Raw genomic sequence first — 20,279 nt, 5'->3', positions numbered from 1 at the left:
ACTTCCATGAAGCCAAGAGGCAAAACCTGGCCTGAAGTGGCCCCTACCACTCTTAATAAGCTACCGCTCTACACCATCTCAGAGAATGCATCACAAGCTCTGGTGGGAATTTTTTTTTGTTAATAATCACTGTTCTCATGCCTGTAAGGAGGTCAAAAAAGCTTTTATACGTGCGCGTGCCTGACCGACATCTTGTATTTTTAAGCAGTAGCTTAGGCACTTTGTACCCAATACTGCGACTTAGAACATCGACAATACATTAACGAACACCTTGACTGTACGTGACTGAGTGTACTTGTGGTAAGTACTTTAGTTCCAAGAACAATCACATATCAGTGAGGTGGTGTTGTCGTGGCCAGACCTAATGTGGAAAAGGTGAAAAACGCTGTGCTATTTATAAACTTGAGGATATAGATCATATTGCCTCATCGTATTTTATGTGGCTTGTCGATACGTGGTGGTGGTACTGTTAGCGTTGCATCATCAATACGTGCAAACAGTCAAGTAATTTATAAATATATAATCACACACCGAAACCACAAATCCCTGCCAAGCTCCTGTTCCAAAGCTTAATTATGTGTTGGTGACGAGTGACGTGTGTACACAGCTGCATTAACACTAAGTGCACACAAACCTAATGGCGTTGTACAAGGTACAACCAATCCATGTAATGTGTACTTAAGAAAGAGTACAAATACATGACAAACATGGCAAAAATTCCACCCTTTGCCCCAGTGCTAGGCACTGGGGTAAATGGTCGGCAAATGACACGTTACACCAAGACCAATTAAATAATGGCACACAACAATATACTCTCTTGGCCAATTGGGCATAAATACTGGAGTGTTGGTTTGACATTGCCTACCTTCTTCTACCACTCAGTGTGTTTCAGCAGTTCTCATGCTGTATTTTTTCCACCTGAAGACGATTGCTAGTGTTGCGATCGAAACGTCGTGATTTTTACTTATTATTTTTCTAATCTACGTGACTTTATCGAAAGACCCAAAGAGTATTATGGCAGTATATTTCTTGTGCGATGCCTCAAGATGCCTTTTTAACCTTCAGGATTAAATGCGATAAAAAAATTAATGTCACTGTATGTAAATAGGTATACCATTTGCAGGATTTATATAAAAAATACTTTTAATTCCATAGGGAGGCATGAGTTAACTATTTATCTTCCAATTATTGTTGACAGATGTGCAGTTGCCATATGCCTATCGGCAGAGCCGTCCGTAGGCTACGGAGAATAGGGGCGACGACCCCGGGCCCTGCACTTTGGGGGGCCCCCATGCTTTGGCAAGAACATTAACGTGAAAAATGGAGATTGCTTCCATACGTGGTGGTTTGCACTGATAAAAGGAAACCACACTGAAAAAGTCAATCTTCCAAAAGGCAAATGTTTAGGAAGGATACACAGAAACACTAAAATCTGACATCCCACGAACAAATGCCTTTGCTTAAGAATGTTGAACATTTATTAAGCATTCATGACGATATATTTTCCTCTATAGACTACTCATTTACGTACCCATTTTAAGCCTTTGCTTAAAAATATGCTGACCTACTTAAATTTCCCAAGGCAAAAAAGGAATGTTTATACATCTTACAACTAGCGTCACTGAAATAGGTCGTTGGTATTGTAATAATTGTCAAAGAGTTTTCCATACAAAAAATGTTAAAAAATACAGCACTCTTCGACATTCTGAATTGTAATGAAATGTTTATAAAAAAAAACTACTAAGCTAACAGTATAGACTGAAATATATTTTTACAAGACAAAAACCAAAACCAGTAGGACCTGTTAACAGTTAAAAGCTTTATTTCAGGTACTAAACAAAAAAAAATGCTAGTCACATTACTGTATTTAAAAACCAATATCAGTTGTGTTTTAACAGCTCATTACATATAAAAAATTAAACAATGATAACTAAACCTTGGCTTTTAAACGTGATACAGGATGGATTTCTCCAGTGCATCAACATGTTGGATCGTTGGAAAATGCCAATTTTGTTGCTCAAATTTCCGTTGGCAGTGATTTTTCTCCTCCCACGTGGCCATCGGGAATTAGCAGAACTGAAAACAAAAGCACAGTGTTTGCACCATCAGATATGTGTGAAAACTGAAGCATTTCCACCAATACTTGTAACACCACCTTTGTGCAGTGACTGCGAGATGGGTGTTTATAATTGGCGAGGGGTTTGGTCTGGAAGCAGACAGCCCTGCCATCTATTGCAGATATGAATGCGACTCCCCCTTACCTTCCATCGGTTTCCACACTCATTGCAGAGGACGAAAGTGGTCATAGGCTCATCAGCACTTCGCGTTTGAACCTGGAGAGACGTCGGTAAAACGAGTGAGATATACATGACACACATTTAAACATGACATGACCGTCTTCTTGGTTTTTTGGGTAAAGTCACGTAGAATGGAAATGAAATAATACAAGTAGAACATAATTATTTTAATTTAAAGCTTTCGTGACTGCAGTAATTCATATTCTCATCTCTTTCGGTAAAGTCACGTTGAAGGGAAACAATAAACTAATAATATATATAACAAACCGACACACCTGATGACGACCGTTTGTGTTATGGTCGAAACGTCGTGGGAATTTTTATTGTTTTATATATTTATTATTTTATTGTTTCCCTTCAACGTGACTTTACCGAAAGAGCTAAGAATATAATTATTTTATTTCCATTCTACGTGGTGACTTTACCGAAAGAACCAAGATGAATCCCTGCAGTCACGAAAGCTTTAAATCGAAATTTATGACATGATCGGTCAAAGATTACGATGATGGTGCCACTTCAAAGTGATTACTGCTGCTGACAAAATAGTAATGATTATGTAAACAAATTCCAAATGGAATTTTCATAGGGGATTCAACAGTAGATCGAAATGTGTGCATGGAAAAACACACAACAGGTAAACAGGGGTACATATTAGTTTGAGCTGTTATGCATGCTAGTATGCAACACTGCTTTATTCGTTTTATAAAACATATATATTTCTTTACCCTTGTCCATTAAAAAAAACATTATCGGAGTAATGGTATCAATAAGCTCGGTGGTATATTTTTGGAGTGATCAGTTTAGGGGTTTTGCAATTTTTTGTGAAAACATGTGAAGTGTCCTGTAATAGCAAGATGCAGCCAATCTATTCCCTTTATAAGAACATGAGCATCCATATTTGTGCCTTAAAACATTTGAGCCCACTGGTACCAGCTCCTCGCACAGAAGATGACCGCTTGCGTCCCACACGAGGTTGAAACAAGATGTACAATCTAAGCTACGTGAAATGACATTTGGCAAATACAGCAATACCCCCGATTGTCGCCTTCCTGTTTCACGTACTTTCGCTATAACGTACTAAACTTATCAATATCCAATCCCGTATTACGCACTGTGGTACCTCGCCATAGCGTACTCAAGATTTATTAACTTTACCACGAAGATCCACATTCATGCGCTAGATGGTGCCCAAGCGTTGGTGTTCCTGACCACCGTAATCTCTCACGTATACATATTAATATTTTTTACCCCACATACCGTATTTATGGCGACTGTTTATACAAGCGTAAACATTTTTTTACGTGATAAACAACACGTGATATATAGAGTAAAATAGACAAGATGATATACCTGAATATATCTATAATATATACCTACTTTTCACAACGATGGTGGTACAGTATAAATGTGCAATGGGTTACTGAGCATCCTGTTTAGGGTTCTGTACCACGTTACTATCCGCCATCCCATCTCTTTGTTTCGATTAAAGTACTTTCGATTGACGTTCTGGTTTTCAGGAATGCATCCTTGGTATAAACCGGGATATGCAATAATAGCACTCCCCCTACAGTCCAAACATTATTTAAAACCGATTAAATTAAATCCCAGTCAAATTAGTTTAACAGGTGAATGCTGGGTGGTAAAAATACATGCGTTCTTTACCCAGGAAAACCTGAGTCACAAGAATACTTCCAAGAGGGTCCCTTGATTGGGATGTTTGGTCAACTTGTAGCACAAAACGGTTTTGCCCATGGTGAAGCCATACCAAGAGATACCAGACACCACACAAATAGCCTTCCGCAACCTACTTGCTAGAGTGCACCTTGGTAGCTCTGCATGTGGGTGTCTCATACGACCTAAACACAATCCACGGACCTCACCTTCTTCACTACCACACCGAGCGTCCTCCATAAACAACTGATATCTCGATTAATCTGTTACGTGTGTTAATCTTGCAGTTAATTCCGAGCAGTTCATGCTCCACAGAGCTGGAGCGGTGGGAGTCCTCCCGGGATACTCGCCTGCGTGTAGGTGGTGTTCTTCTTCTTGCATTTGCCACAGCTGAACAGGTCGGACACAGTGCCGCCAGTCTTGGCCATCTGGTGCTCACGGATGGCCTCCTTTGTCATTGCCTTCCTGATCTCCTTGAGCTCGTCGCTCGCCATCTCCTGCAACAGCAGGAGGAGGATACGCAGTTTGACGTCGGCGCCAAGTCTCCACGCAGTGCATGGTTGGGTACCAGTCAAAACGACGGTTGACATTTGCCCTACAATTGTCTCATTTACTGATATGCGGAGTACCGCAGACCGGGCAGTATTGAATGGGCCGCCACGGTGGCGAGATGCCTGGTATACAGGAGCTTGTGGGTTCGATCCCCACCGTGACGCCTGAATATCTGGAGTTTACATATTCTCTTCCCGTGGTCACGTGGATTTTTCTCCAGGCCCTCCGGTTTTTCCTTCCACATTTAGAATTATGCTGTTTGAGTATGTGGCTGCTATAACTTTCCACATAAGCCACTTTGCCGAGCTATCATTTGTGGCCAGGTCGCTTCTGGAAAACAGCTATATATTTAAGCCTTATCTGGTAAAATAAAAATATTTTTCAAAAGATCGGTGTTCACGTGTTTCTTCACTACATACAACAGGCACTATTTTATTTTACACCAATGCTTTCAATTACTCATTTTCACTGCGAATGGTGATTGTAATAACAAAATACTGATCTCACATTACTGTTATTCCACCAGTTGAATAGATTTGGCTTACACATGTGGAATAGTTTACATTTAAATTGTTAAGCAATGCTTCATTATATTTCTGAAAGTCGTTTTAACATTCTAGACACTAAACGAAATGCATTGACATGGTAAATCCATATCATATATACTGATGAGCTGCATTTGGTTACATTTTAGAAACACCTGCATTCGACTCATATTCACCATTCATTGCCTATGCCTCAATTTTGCACCCACTGTGGAGTTGAGGGGGATGGAAAAGACGAGTCTTGCTGATCTGGCTTTTTTAGCTCTGGTTAAAGCAAGCAACAATGGGTTGAATGGCCTTGTCATTCGATAACATTCTATGTTTGTGCTTTCACAAAAACTCCTCCCCGTCATCTCCATCGGTCTTTTGCACTAATACACTACACTGCTGATACAACCTCGGTATAAATCAGTTCATCCCAACAAAGCATGTAATAGCAGTAGAGGTGGGGGGAGGGGCCGAAGAGAGCAAGGGGCGCAATACGTTTAGGACAGAATTGTAAAGGTAGCTTCCCCGTAGAAGTGTGTTCATAAAAAGAATTAAAGCTTTCGTGACTGCATAAATGACTCATTGGTTTTTTCGGTAAAGTCACGTATGTAGAAATACCACAAAATTATATTAATACAAATCAATCGCGACGTTTCGACCGCAACACAAGCGAACTTCATCAGGTGTAAAAAAACAAATAGCGAGGGAGCATATAGGGTGACATCAACGCAACACATAGAGAGCGTTAAACTGCACGGAGGTAAATACAACAAGAAGATGAGAGGCGAGAATTCAACAAACCTAAGAAAAAATTACGTGCTGCAAAACCAGTCGGCCAACGACACAGTTAGACACTTGCCTGGCGGACCACGAATTTCAGAAGAGTGCTAAATTTTGTGTTCATCCTCTCGGTTGAACATACCAGCATAGACAGAGTGAACAAATACGAGGTACAAGATAGCAGAAATACTTATACAGGGACACCAAGAGGCAAGGAGAGAAAAGACAGAGAAGCAAGAAAAAGGGCCGGAGGGATGAACAGAGGCTTAAAATAAGCAGCAGAGGTGGGGGGAGGGGCAGAAAAAAGCAAGGGGCGCAATACGTTTAGGACAGAATTGTAAAGGGTAGCTTCCCCGTAGAAGTGTGTGTTCATAAAGAATTAAAGCTTTCGTGACTGCATAAATTACTCATTGGTTTTTTCGGTAAAGTCACATATGTAGAAATACCACGACGTTTCAAAACGTCGTGATTCATTCGTTTTAATATAATTTTGTGGTATTTCTACAAGCGTGACTTTACCGAAAAAAAAAACAATGAGTGAGTGCACGTAATAAGCTCTCCACCAACCACACCCAGGGGTTTCAACAGAAATGCAGAAATGTATTTCACATTCAGTATCTAAAAAATCAAACTTTTTTCCATCCAAGCCAAAACGAGGACCAAGAGCCACAGCGCTTCCTGGTGGTTGCGAGCTGCACCTCTGCGGTCATCCTGGCAATTTTTTCCGGCGTGATGTTGCCACAGAGGACGTTCTTGCGAAGCTCGGGGTTTTTCACATCCTTGAGGTTGCTGATTCGGCTCCTCACACGATTTTTGTACTTCATGTCTGTGTTCTTCATCTCTTGGAAGATGAGTGCGTGGTGTCAAAGAATTTACCCGGGCTGTTCAGATCACAAACGTCCCATGTAAAAATAAAAAAAAATCTCAATATATTGCAAACATTAATGGTAGTTAATTACATATCCAATAGGCCTTAATGTAATACTTCAGATGGAATTAAAGTTGATCAAGTATGTGATTAAGTGTGTAACATGAAATACAAAGGATATATTCTTCTATTTGTGCTGACACTTCTTCACAATCCGTTCCAAATATGTTATAGTCATCTAAAAAAAGACAAGAAAACAAGTCAGTATCTGTATTAGAAACTCGTTGCCTTATTATGAAAAACAAAACAAAAAGCTGACATGAATCTTGTGATTGGCAGTGAACGGGATTCCATCTTCCGCAGTAGTGACAAAATATTCGTCAGACTTACAATGTGTGATAAGCTAGGCATGGACTGAGAAATGCACCAAAATATTATGATGAAAAGTTATACCAATTATAAACACTACCCAAACACATCTTACAGCTGGATAAACACAATTCTTACATGCTAGGGATATGAACGGAGTTGTTGATTGAACAAATAAGAACACGAGGCAGTATGCCGACATAGTGTGCGATGGTTGGGGTTAACATACGATCAGGTGGACAGATCCCCCCCTTGCTCATAATCTTTGGAGTAATCGGCAAGTACACTCGCATAGAAAATCCATGCACTCCCATGCCCCTGTTTACCATTGGTCTTGAGAGCAGCCGAGATCAACTCGCGACACTTCATGCGCACGGAGTCGCCCGTGATAGGTGCACGTGGGAAGCACGTAGCGACAGGCGTGCCGGGTGACTTCCCGGACTCAGACTTGCACACGCCACTGCCGGAACTCAATGTGAAATGGTACGTTACTTACAGTTCAACATTGCATTTAAAAACACTCGCAACAGTCTGTGCGGTGGTGAATTATCACCACGACAAAGGGTGTTCATTTCACTACAGATCCAATAATTCACTTCACAGCTGGAGATATTTAAAGTGCATACCATATAAATTTGTCTTGACAAATATGGTAATATGACTAATGTTATCATGGATACTACCTTTTTCCAAAGGACCACTTTTCATTAGAAATATAATTGTCAAATTTTATTGAATTATTGGTACAGATAGACCCTAACAGTGTATATGAAACATCATATGCTGAACTGCTCTATACATTTTTTTAAAATCTTGATTTGAAGCTTTCGTGACTGCAGGAATCCATACTCTTTGGTTCTTTCGGTAAAGTGACGTAGGTATACAATGAATGCTTATTTTATACCGATGTTGCGTGTCACAATCAATTCAGTGACTAAAATCAATTAAATTTCAGATGCATGCAATCGAATCATGTGCTAAAGAATCGGTTTTATTATGCTAATTATTTGGTAGTTATCTTCCGTTATGTTCGATCCACTCCAGTACAAAGGCATCCTCAAGTCATTGTTACTCTCCAGTCCTGCGAAGTCACAATCCATCTCTAATCTCATTACTCCATCTCGTCAGCCATCATCTTCATGTATCCTGCCCAATTGTACTTAACTTTTCTATCATGTATCGGATTTGCATTTACCTGATCCATGTGTTCCTCTGGTTTTTTTTTAAAGGGGACACCACTCAATTAAAAAATGAAACCCATTAATGTATTATCACAGGTATACAAATTGTGAACGAATGTTAAACAAAAAGATTGTCAAGGCAAACCAACCACAAGCAAAGCTGGATTTAGAAACGACTGAACTACCATCAACCGTAATCATCATATGGATCAGATTCTTCAAACACCATTTGCTTATCTTTTGAAGACTAAAAAAGGCACATGATTCAGTGGACATTGATGCAAAGCACTCTCAAACCAAAACCTTAGAAATGTTCTTGAATAAAATTGCGATCCCCAATCAAGACAATTAATCAATCGCTGGGGAGAAATTGTTATATGCCTACTAGTCTATTCCTCCCCTTCGCTGGTAAATCTATGTTTTTGTAACAGGGTAGCGATTCATTCTGTTAATATTTTTTATTCACAAGGGGATAAAGTCATTCTGCTTAGCACTCTAACCTCTAACCTCTGGGCCACCCTGCCACCTCACAATAATCAATTGTTTGACATTGATGTAAATGAAGTGGCATCTAATGGCTGGAGGTGCCAATTGTATACAACACATATTAATCTAAATCGATGCACTGACGCATCATTACACCCATGATTACTACCTTTCAGACAGGTCGTTTAAGTAGGTATTTTTCTTCAGGATAAAACTAATGATCAATTAAAATCTATTATTACTCACCCTCTTGCCATTGAACCATGTGAGTAACAATCAATAATTTAAGAATTACGAATATGATGTGAATATACACGTAGGCTAACTTTACATACTTTTTGGTTCTTTCAGTAAAGTCACGTAGATGAAAATTAAAATGAAAAATAAATAAAAGTAAATTAAATCACGACGTTTCGATTGCAACACAAGCAATCATCATCAGGTGTGTGAACACCACAGCAAGAAAAGTCTCGCCCACTTCAGTAAAAAAAAATATTGCTGTGGTTGTCACACCTGATGATGATTGCTTGTGTTGCAATCGATACGTCGTGATTTAATTTACTTTTTTTTCATCTACGTGACTTTACCGAAAGAACCAAAGAGTATGGATCCTTGCAGTCACGAAAACTTCAAATCTACAACAACGTTATATAGCAAAGGTGACAGAACATGAGACTGCAACTAAAAGTGGCCGAGTCATGCAAATCCACCGAATCATCGGGTGAGGTGGTGAATTGTTACATCCCCAATGCTTACAATGACGTGCAACTCATTAGGAGGCAATTCTAAGAGCGATCGTGTTGCTCGCTCACCTCTCCTCTTCACCATCCATTGAGTCTTGGGATGACGGTGGAGGTGTTGTACTGAGGCCTTTGTCCTTGTCACCTGACTTGGCTCCATCTGCACCATCTGAAGTGAAAAAAAAACACGCTTTAGCTTTACAATTCCGCAGTACACCACATTCCTGCTACAATTTCCCAAACCGATTGTAACATCCCTACCATCAAAATTCAATTTCTCTAATGTGCTGTCAAAGTCATAGGCATCCCTATTGCAATAGTTACATCTTCCCAAGTTATGCATTGGGCAGGTGATATTGTACATTAAACTATCACCATGAATGGAAATGCTTTCATTGAAACAGAACTACATGGCACTGTCAGTAAGGGACACCTGATGCAGAACTAGCACTGGGTATCCAAATGAACTGCTACAACGTTAATAATAACACTGATACATCTACCACATGGTCAACTAAATAGGATTCCTTAAAATGTATATCCTTTACTTTAACCAGAGAAGACTACTGCAATGCATAATTTACAACACCTAATTAAACTGTACTTATGAAAATAGTATTTTTGTTACCACTTGGATGCACGAATGTTGAACTTTTTTCGCACCATATGTAGCCAACCATGATAAACACGATTTTTGTCCCTGGGTAGTTAGTGTTATTTTTTTAATTGCTTATGCCTATAAAGTATAGAAAATGGTTATTATTCCCCACAAATCTTGACTTAAAGCTTTCGTGACTGCAGGAATTCATATTATTTGGGTCTTTCGGTAAAGTCACGTAGATAGAAAAAAATAACAATAATAAAAATTAATCAAACCAACCAAGCGGTTTTCCTTAAAACCCTCTGCTGCTAGACCACCCAAATTGTACGGCTTACCAAAGATCCATAAAGAAGGTACACCCCTTCGTCCTATTGTCTCTACCATTGACTCACTCACCGACAAACTGGCCAGATTTCAGTCTGAGACCTTACAACCATTCACTGGTAAGACCACCTCAGCTGTACTCAACTCAGCTCACTTGGTATCATTAATTAAGGACATCTCACTATCTCCAGGTGATTTGCTCGTTAGCTTCGACGTAGTATCTTTGTTTACAAAAATTCCTGTGCCTGAAACCATTGCAACCATTGATGATTTGGTCCAACAAGGACAGAATGCTGATGTACCGGCCATGTTTAGACACTGCCTCACCAACACTTACTTCACCTGGAATGGAACATTCTACAAACAAGTTGAAGGTACCCCAATGGGTTCTCCCTTATCTCCAGTTGTAGCCAATATTTTCATAGAAAAATTTGAGACAGATGCCATCCAGGCATCCACTCTACGTCCGTCCTTGTGGAAGAGGTACGTAGATGACACGTTCGTCATCTGGCCACATGGCCTACCAGCAATTGAACCAATTTCTCAACCACATCAATTCCATACACCCAGCCATCAAATTCACCCTGGAGGTGGAAAAGGATGGCAAGTTACCATTCTTGGATGTTTTAATTGAAAAGAGACCAGATGGCTCAATGGGACACTGTCTACAGGAAAGCCACCCATACGGATGCCTACCTAAAATCTGACTCCTACCACCATCCATCCCAGAAGAATTCCCTCATCAAAACTCTACACCATAAAGCTCGATGTATTTCTGACCATCACCACCTAGCCAGTGAACTGGAACACGTACACAAAGCCCTCAAAATGAATGGATATTCAGACTACACAACCCGTAAAGCTATCACTCCAACCGTTGGGAAAGAACCATCTGAGGACCCAATCAAAACCATCACCTTGCCCATACATAGCATGGGTCACCAAAAATATTTCCATAATCATGATTAAACACAAGATCCAGGTTCGATTTAACACAGTACATAAAATTCGTGATCTGATCCCATCTGTGAAAGATGTGATTCCTGACATGCAATATCCCGGCATCTACAAACTAAGCTGTGTCTGTGGCAGTAGTTACATTGGGGAAACTAAGCGACATGCCTCGGACCGTGTTCGTGAACACAAGGCAGATTTGAAACACGGTAGGACCAATACCTCAGCCGTTGCTGATCATTGTTTTAATGCGGTGGACTCACACGAAATGTATTTCTCCAAGACGAAGGTATTCTGCAAACCCACTGGCTATCAACAAAGATTCGTTCATGAAGCCATCCAGATATATAGACACAAACACAATTTAAACCAAGAAGATGCGTACAAACTGAGCAATCATTGGAAGGACGTTATCAACCAGTTTAAGTCATCACTGGCTGTGATGTTTCCATCCTACCTTCTGATGTTAGCAGAAGGTAGGATGGAAGGTCGGAGAGTAGCTCTCCGACCTTACATTGACATGCAAATTTCTCACTTTAACATCACTAGCCCCGCCCACTTCGTTTATGACCCTTGGGCTACACCCATTTAAAACCTTTAGAACAGTCTTGCCTCAGCAGCTTTCCCCCTCTTTTTTCTCCTGATGACGATTGCTTGTGTTGCGATAGAAACGTCATATTTTTATTATTTTTAGTCACTTTATTTTTATTTATTTTTATTATTTTATTGTTATTATTTTTTCTATCTACGTGACTTTACCGAAAGACCCAAAGAATATGAATTCCCCAAAAACTTTGCTTTTGTGACCAGGACTTTATGTGAAGGAATGACACAAATGTACACGTTTCTCATTGAAAATAGGTCATTTTTATAATATTACTGTCCTGATCACAAAAGCAAAGTTTGTGGGGAATAATAGCTATTTTCTGTACTTTGAGGCACCAGCAATTCGAAAATAACACTTACTACCCAGGGACAAAAGAAAAATTGTTACACAGTGTAATCGGAGGTGTGGGGGAAGGTCAACAAACTAAACACAAAAAGCAGTTCACTTGTTGGTATTTTAAAGTTGAGAATTTTGATTTTTTTTCAAGACACAGTGACTCAATGAAAAGATAGTACAAGATCTGTAACACAATATTTATCAGACTGGATGAATTCCCGGCAGAATTTAACAGGAAGCTACACCAATGGAATAATGAATGTCTCAGCAATACTGGCACAATGCCGGACATATTTACCACTATCATATTCATCATTCCCAAAACATATGGGTTAAGTAGTAATATGCAATAAAAAATACTTCATGCGTGGCTTAAACACATTATAGTATTTACAAAATCAGGCTAGAATGAAATACAAATTCTATAGCAGCACATTTATTATTCATGTTGTCTGGAAACAGCAAAATATAAAAATACTAACATCTTGGCCAATGGCCCTCCTTCAGAGTAGACAGAGTGCAAATATTACAAGTTGAAGATCTCACTTGACACTACAAAAAGTTTAGGTTTGGGCCACTAATTATTGTACTACCACAGTTCAGCGGAGCAGTTACAGAGATAAAACTAAATTTATGCAACTGCAGGGATAAGGTTACATTTATGCAGTTGCATAACTGTGAGGTTAATATGGGAAGCCTTTTTTATGAATGCCAATGCAAAATTGTTCATGAAAAAGTTCGTAAGGCACTGCCATGTAAAATTCAATCTCAAACAATGTCGAGTCAAACACTGCCTTCCCTTTGAATAAGGGACACTGCCAAAAATGTTAGCCTGTTTATGTTATGATATATATCATCATCTTGCTTGTAACTATGCACCACTACAAACAGTCCATTATTGTTTGATTACATTACAGACGCTGCCTTTTTCCAAGGTGACAGAGATACCAACCAAAAGTTGCAGAATCTCACCAAGCAACTTCTTCCAGGACTTGATGAGTGACTTGGCCAGAGATGTTACCTCGTCATCGGAGCTCTGCTTTCGGACAGCGTTTACAGACATCCCGATCCTCGTTGACTGTCAACAAGAAAAGTTCAACCATTAGAAGATTGTAAAAGCTCCATTGCATAATGTTTTCTATTGGTTACCTTTTAATATTTCAAACTGAACAGCAGACATGTCATGAACGGGAAGGTATGGGAAAGTAAAATATCCACCAGCTGAGAAAATCAACAAAATATGCAGATATTAAACGTCTTTCACAATCTCAATGAGGTGCTTATTGTTGCTGCAACAACCGTTTTTCTTGGGATTGAAATAGCAATGAATAATTCCTGGAAGAAATGTTTTCGTACTACAGGAAAAGTTGCTTACCATACACAGTACAATAAAAATAGCACTACGAACATTTTAATTTAAGATCACTTTAGAGTTAACACACATTCTAAACTGCACACAAGTCTTTATGATCTTTAGTGCAGGGAACAATTTTCTGCCATCCATTGAAACATCAATTCATGATCCTTAGCCCAGAATACATGCATTGAATACAGCATATAACCATATATATTTAGATTTATTAACATTATATGCAATTAGGATAGCAGCCAAAATGAACAAGAGAAACTAGACACACAGTACAAACTCGACGTAAGAAACGAGACCATACAGACAAGGTCGACAATACCACCAAGACAGAACAAGTACGAGAGACTAACGTTACAAGACAGAAGAGACGGTCAAAATTAAATCCCGTACAAACAAGAGATAAGTTATATTTAAAAATACTTGTTTAAAAACACGCTTTAATAAAATGTACCGTACGAGTAATGGTAGAACTCCACGACTCCAGGAAGTGGCCCCGAAGCTTGCCATAACGTAAGGGACTGTGGTGATTTACAGCCAACGTGAGTTGAGCGTGGACAATTAGACCCAAGCCGAAACATAAGATATAAAAAAAGATTGCTTAAAAATATAAATATTGTTTCATGATATAATATAGTATTGTCATCAGTATGACATAAGTATACCAAGTTTGCAGTCGATACGACATTGGGAAGTGGGTTAAGATTGAGTTACAAGATTTGAGGATACAACAGAGTTGAGGATACAACAGGCAGAGCGAGTTCAATAAAAGCGTGTAATAAAAATACAAGAGGCAGACATTATGAGACGTACAACACGTGACAAAACGTGCGAGACCACATTCTTTTGTTACATTCAATACGTGTCTCATGAATCGAGACACAGGGATTTAACAAGGTTCGTGCATGCACCATAAGTACACCTGTGGCTTACCTGTAAGACGTCAAGGGTCATCGGGATGGACTTCAATTCCTTTAAAAGATCCAATGCTCCTGCCTGCATTCAAAGAATGCAACATCAATAAATATGCTGCATACATCAGATGCCTTCCCATCAAATTTGACAAGCGAACCTTTTAATTTAAATTGTATCATATGGACTAGGATATATATCAAATGATGGGGCATAACGGTTCTTTTTGACAAATCTAACGATTCAATGCATGTCGTGGTTGAGTCATACCAATCATCTGGGATTGGTAAACTCAGAAGTAAATCTGTAAACTCTACCACGGAGTGTTTATCGAAGAGCAGTTATTTTAGACAGGACAACATTGGTTGCTTATCACAGGAACATCACATTTCCACCAATGACTCAGGACTAACAAAGTAAATATCACCCCCCATTACAAAAACAAGTTTTAAGGGTCACTTAGACCCTTAAATAAAACATTGATACATTGCCCATTAAGAAGTGCCTTGAACACAAATTATGGCCTAACAACTGGAAATTAAGTATTGTAACACATTATGAAGAGTAAAAAGTGACATTTGCTGATTAAATTGACTTTAAACAACTCCTGTATCTCATCCCGAATACTTAATAATACTAGGTATGAGCCACATTCCATGATACAAACATTATAATGGACAATGCAATAAAAGTTAGGGACGGTGTAAAAAATATATCTGAAATCACAACATGGTGAAAAACGAGACAATTATTAAAATGAGAATCAGAAAACACAAGTGACTGAATTTCAAGGGCATGGGAGCGGGAAAGCAGCAAAAAGAGCAATGTAACTTTATAAATCACTCATAACTTTTAGCATCATGCAACCATGAGATAGAAACATAACTTTGAAAAAAATAGCAAAGGAAATGTATACAGATCTGTTCGGTAATAAAAACATCCCACATCCTACGTACTGAAGGGGGAAAAAAAAATTATTTAGGGATGACGATGTTCAACTGGGAAAACTCCTGAACATGGAATAACTGTGGACATCATTGAGGAGACCAGGTGTTCAATCTAAATTAGCTTGCCTTTTTACTAAATGTTTACAGACGCAAAAAAACTCGAATTCATTTTGCACCTCAGATTAGCGCGGTTGGCTATGTACGGTGCGAAAGAAGTTTAACATAGTCCTGAAATGATGGCTCATGCCTCAATTTCAAAAGACGATAACGATTTTTAAATTGAAAGACCCATTTGTCTGTTTCCTATCGCAAATGTACACAATATCACTGGAAAACAAATGGACATTTTAGAGACAAACCAGCCATGTGAGCAATGTTAATTGAATTAAGATCGTTTTAAGATAGAACACATACGTCAATAAATTAGAGAAAAGATACATTTCAAAATCCATTTCGCTCGACTTTTTTGAGATTGTGGAAATGTACTTGATTTAGTGAAAACCAAAGCTCCCACAGAGACCTTCATAAAAAATTTAAAACAATGCATTATGGTGGAACACAAACTCTGAGATTGCAATAAACAATATCCCAAGGAGCAAGGCACACACACACACACTTAAAGTTATTTTCTGCCAACTGAACATTTGCGTGACAAATGATTGTTACATTAAGTGTAAAACGAAATACAATCAAGCGATGCAAATTAAAACTATGGGCAATGTATAATTTCAAAGCGCTTGAGCTGTGCAACGCGTGAAAGAGATATTTGACAATAATCACTTTACTTTTTGATTTAAAGCTTTCGTGACTGCTGGGATTCATATTCTTGGTTCTTTCGGTAAAGTCACCACGTATAAAGGAAACAATAAAATAATAAAAATATAAAACAATAAAATTCTCACGACGTTTCGACTGCAACACAAGCAATCATCATCAGGTGTGAAAACCACAGCAAGAAAATTTGAAAATAATTTGCTGTGGTTTTCACACCTGATGATAATTGCTTGCGTTGCAGTCGAAACGTCGTGAGAATTGTATTGCTTTATAATTTTCTTTATTTATTGTTTCCCTCCTACGTGACTTTACCTAAAGAACCAAAAATATTAATCACTTTACTGTGTTGCGGGTATTTCACGATGCGCATCGGTCTATTAATAGTTTGGCGAAGGGGGTGCGTCAAATACGACGCGTTGGACACCAGTGCGCATGCGCCGCTGGCACATTCGCGTGTTCCGCAAGACGGGTTCCAAATTTGGCAACGCGAGCGTCCTGCCACTTTCCCCATCGTAACGTTCAACGGCGGTCGCGATTTACAAAACGTAACGCGCTCTATCGAGCAATGGCAGCATATACGAATAACGCGTTACTGTGTATACAACAACAAAAAATCCAAAAAAAAAGGACTCGGGCAATAAACTCCGGGAGCAGACGCAACAGTAAACATTAAAGCGGCGGCCTCGACAAAGCACGCTGCCGAATTTTCTAGACAACATAGGGGAAGTCCCCCCCCCCCCACACACACACGAAATCGGCGCGCGCTCATTGGCCGAGCGTGGCGGGCTCTGACCAGTAGGCGCGAGAGCCAACCGAACAGTCCCGCATATCCGTAGTGGGGAATGTGGAGTGCGGTGTGGGGGGGGTTGTGGGGGGGGGGATACGTGGGAGGGGGGGGATACGTGGTGGGGGGGTGAGGTAGCTAGCGTGGGGGGCAATCGGGGTTGGTGGGGGGTAAGAGGGGTTTGGTGGGGGGGGGCTGGTGGGGGGTAAGAGGGGTTTGGTGGAGGGGGCTGGTGGGGGGTAAGAGGGGTTTGGTGGGGGGGGGCTGGTGGGGGGTAAGAGGGGTTTGGTGGGGGGGGGCTGGTGGGGGGTAAGAGGGGTTTGGTGGGGGGGGGCTGGTGGGGGGTAAGAGGGGTTTGGTGGGGGGCTCCCCGGTGGCGCGCGCCGCTGGGGTCTGTCGCCTGGCGCGTGCCCGCCACTGCCGCCGCTGCTGCTGCTGGATGTAGAGATTAGAGAGAGAGAGGTGGGGTGGGGGTTGTTAAAAGTCAACAGCGATACAACTCCACTGGCTCCTGGCGCGCTCATCTCTCCGGCTTGACCAGCTGAGAGGCATCACGTTGCAGTACGTTGCTCTGCAGCTGCATCAGCCGTACGAAGAAGATGAAGAAGACGACGAAGGGTGAGAGATAGAGAGAGCGCGCCGCGCTGCAACCGAAAGGCGGGAAAATGACAGCCAGCGTTGAGGGGGCGCTGTTCGTACGCGTGAGAGGCGGGAAGAGACGCACACGCCATCAAGAGCGTCCGCTCGCTCGCTCGCACACGCACCGTGCTCTTCTTTGACACCATCTTGTCCAGCTTCTTCGCTATCCTCACCACCTCGTCTCCCTTCCCCATGGCCGCACGTTCTGCGAGCGACCGCAATTAACAATGCGCCGCAATATGTGTGTGTGTAAACCCTCCTCGCCCCCCCCCCAACCCAACCACCACACCGTCACCCTCACGCCTCGTACTCGTTAGCAACAACACGGCCTGACGATGTAACTTTAGATTTCAAAAAAAAAACGTTAGAACATGAAACGAATCGCAAAACTAAAGGCAGGACGAGTAACTTTGCAGGCGAGGAGACGTCCTGACGGCGAGCCCTCGGCGAGCGAGGCGAGTGTTGCTGCCGCCGTGAGGGCGCCGAGCCGGGGCGGGCGCCGATACCCACAATGCCGCGCGACCCTCAGCAAGCCGCCGCCATTTTTTTAGAAGGAGCGGTGCCCCCAGGGCGGATTGCGGCGCGCGAAGCTCCGTGTGTGGTGGGGCGGAGCTCCGTGTGGAGTGGGGCGGAGCTCCGTGTGGCGTGGGGCGGAGCTAGGTGTGGAGAGGGGCGGAGCACGGTGTGGTATTGGGGCGGAGCTCCGTGTGTGGGAGGCGGAGCTCCGTGTGGTGAGGGGCGGAGCTCCGTGGGGCGGAGCTCCGTGTGGTGAGAGGCGGAGCTCCGTGTGGAAGGGGCGGAGCTCCGTGTAAAGAGGGGCGGAGCTCCGTGTGGAGAGGGGCGGAGCTCTGTGTGGAGTGGGGCGGAGATCCGTGTGGGGGGAGGCGGAGCTCGCGTTAAATCAGGCGGGACTTTAAAGAGGGCGGGGCTTGTCGTTCAAGTGGGATGGGACGTCACTTCAAGTTCAAGAGCGGTGATGGTTATATGGGCGTGGTTAGACGTAGGTCACGTGCGCTCCCCCCCAAATCCCCCCCCCCCACTTTACCCCCCACCTACAAGACAACCTGAATATTTATACTGCAGAAATAATCCGATGAGCTATAAAGGTTTTTTTTTTACAGATGTCCAGTAGGGGCGGGTGCAGAACGTTACAACAACAAACAGTACAACAACACGATAGGAGTGCAAAGTATCGGAAAGGTAAACAAATCACTGAAGAATATACACAAATAAAAGTAAACTATTGTTTTATCTTGCTGATGAGGCATTGAATGTCGAAACCGATCCAACATCTTGCCTGTGTTGAACCAAAGCGGCGAAATTTTTTGCGCTCCAAAAAAAGCTCTTGTGGTTACTGGGATATGTAAAAATAATAATGTTTATTTAGGCGAGAGGAATCCGATGAGCTATAAAGCTATTTTTTTCACAGATGTCCAGTAGAGACTGGTCAGTAAGTTACAACAACAAACAATACAAAACATTTCGATTTGAAGCTTTCGTGACTGCAAGGATTCATCTTCTTTGGTTCTTTCGGTAAAGTCACGTTGAATGAGAATAAAATAATAAATTGATAAAATAAAATAACACAGAATTCTCACGACGTTTCGGCCACAACGCAAGCGGCCGTCTTCAGGTGAAAGGTACAGAACTGTCGGGACGACAGAGCTTCATTGTGGCCGAAACGTCGTGAGAATTTTATTGTGTTATTTTATTATTTTATTCTCATTGTACGTGACTTTACCGAAAGAACCAAAGAAGATGAATACAAAACGTACTTTAGGAGTGTAAAATACATGAAAGGTAAATAGGCCGCGAAAAATAAATAACTTATACACGTTCAAATTGCATTAAGTATACATACATCCTTGCCGATTTTTAAACACTAAATGCAAGCTTGGGCATGGTAGCAAAACAACAACAAAAACACCTTCTATGGGTCTTTCGGTAAAGCTACGTAGATAGAAATTTTATTTTTAAAAATCACGTTTCGATCGCAACACAAGCAATCGTCTTCAGGTGAGAGAGACGATTGCTTGTGTTGCGATCGAAACGTCGTGATATTTTTTTAAAAAATTCTATCTACGTGGCTTTACCGAAAGACCCATAGAATATGTATTCCTGCAGTCACGAAAGCTTTTAAGAATTTAAGTCATGATTTAACATCAACACTGTCCCAGACCGCACCAAGAGAGCACATTCCCTCAATATAATTGCACATTAACACTTAAAAATTTCTTACGAACCAGTTACCTCCCCAATGGCCCGTTTTTCATGGCATTACATTAACTGCTATGAAGAAGGGTCATTGCCTGAAACGTCGCCGATTGTATTTTTCGATTTAAAGCTTTCGTGACTGCAAGGATTCATCTTCTTTGGTTCTTTTGGTAAAGTCACGTAGAATGAGAATAAAATAATAGACCGTTTCGGCCATAACATTTGTGTTGTGGCCGAAACGTCGTGAGAATTTTATTGTTTTATTTTATTATTTTATTCTCATTCTACGTGACTTTACCGAAAGAACCAAAGAAGATGTCGCCGATTGTGTTCTTTTCATTTTA

General features: G+C 41.1%; 1 protein-coding gene across 2 annotated transcripts; it reads right to left on the bottom strand.

Annotated features, from left to right (window-relative positions):
- Nucleotides 1-1,804: 1,804 nt before the first annotated feature.
- Nucleotides 1,805-18,311, bottom strand: LOC116942684 (transcription elongation factor A protein 1-like). Of its 2 annotated transcripts, none has more exons than XM_032954910.2 (10): nucleotides 17,847-18,311; nucleotides 14,599-14,661; nucleotides 13,272-13,377; nucleotides 9,550-9,646; nucleotides 7,397-7,530; nucleotides 6,883-6,939; nucleotides 6,532-6,686; nucleotides 4,319-4,465; nucleotides 2,262-2,333; nucleotides 1,805-2,076 (listed from the first exon to the last, which is right to left on the bottom strand). In XM_032954910.2, exons 1-10 carry the CDS (start codon nucleotides 17,913-17,915, stop codon nucleotides 2,068-2,070), a joined length of 909 nt encoding a protein of 302 aa, XP_032810801.1. In that variant the 5' UTR covers nucleotides 17,916-18,311; the 3' UTR covers nucleotides 1,805-2,067. The 2 variants fall into 2 exon arrangements, with proteins under 2 accessions (XP_032810801.1, XP_032810799.1); XM_032954908.2 differs by having other exon boundaries at nucleotides 7,397-7,539; nucleotides 17,847-18,308.
- Nucleotides 18,312-20,279: the final 1,968 nt, after the last annotated feature.

Source organism: Petromyzon marinus, chromosome 15 (genome assembly GCF_048934315.1).
Source record: "Petromyzon marinus isolate PM22_M1 ecotype Great Lakes invasive population chromosome 15, UKy_Petmar_22M1.pri1.0, whole genome shotgun sequence".
NCBI classification, from domain to species: Eukaryota; Metazoa; Chordata; class Hyperoartia; order Petromyzontiformes; family Petromyzontidae; genus Petromyzon; species Petromyzon marinus.
Note: the sequence above shows the minus strand (reverse complement) of the source record. Positions and strands in the feature narration are given on the sequence as shown.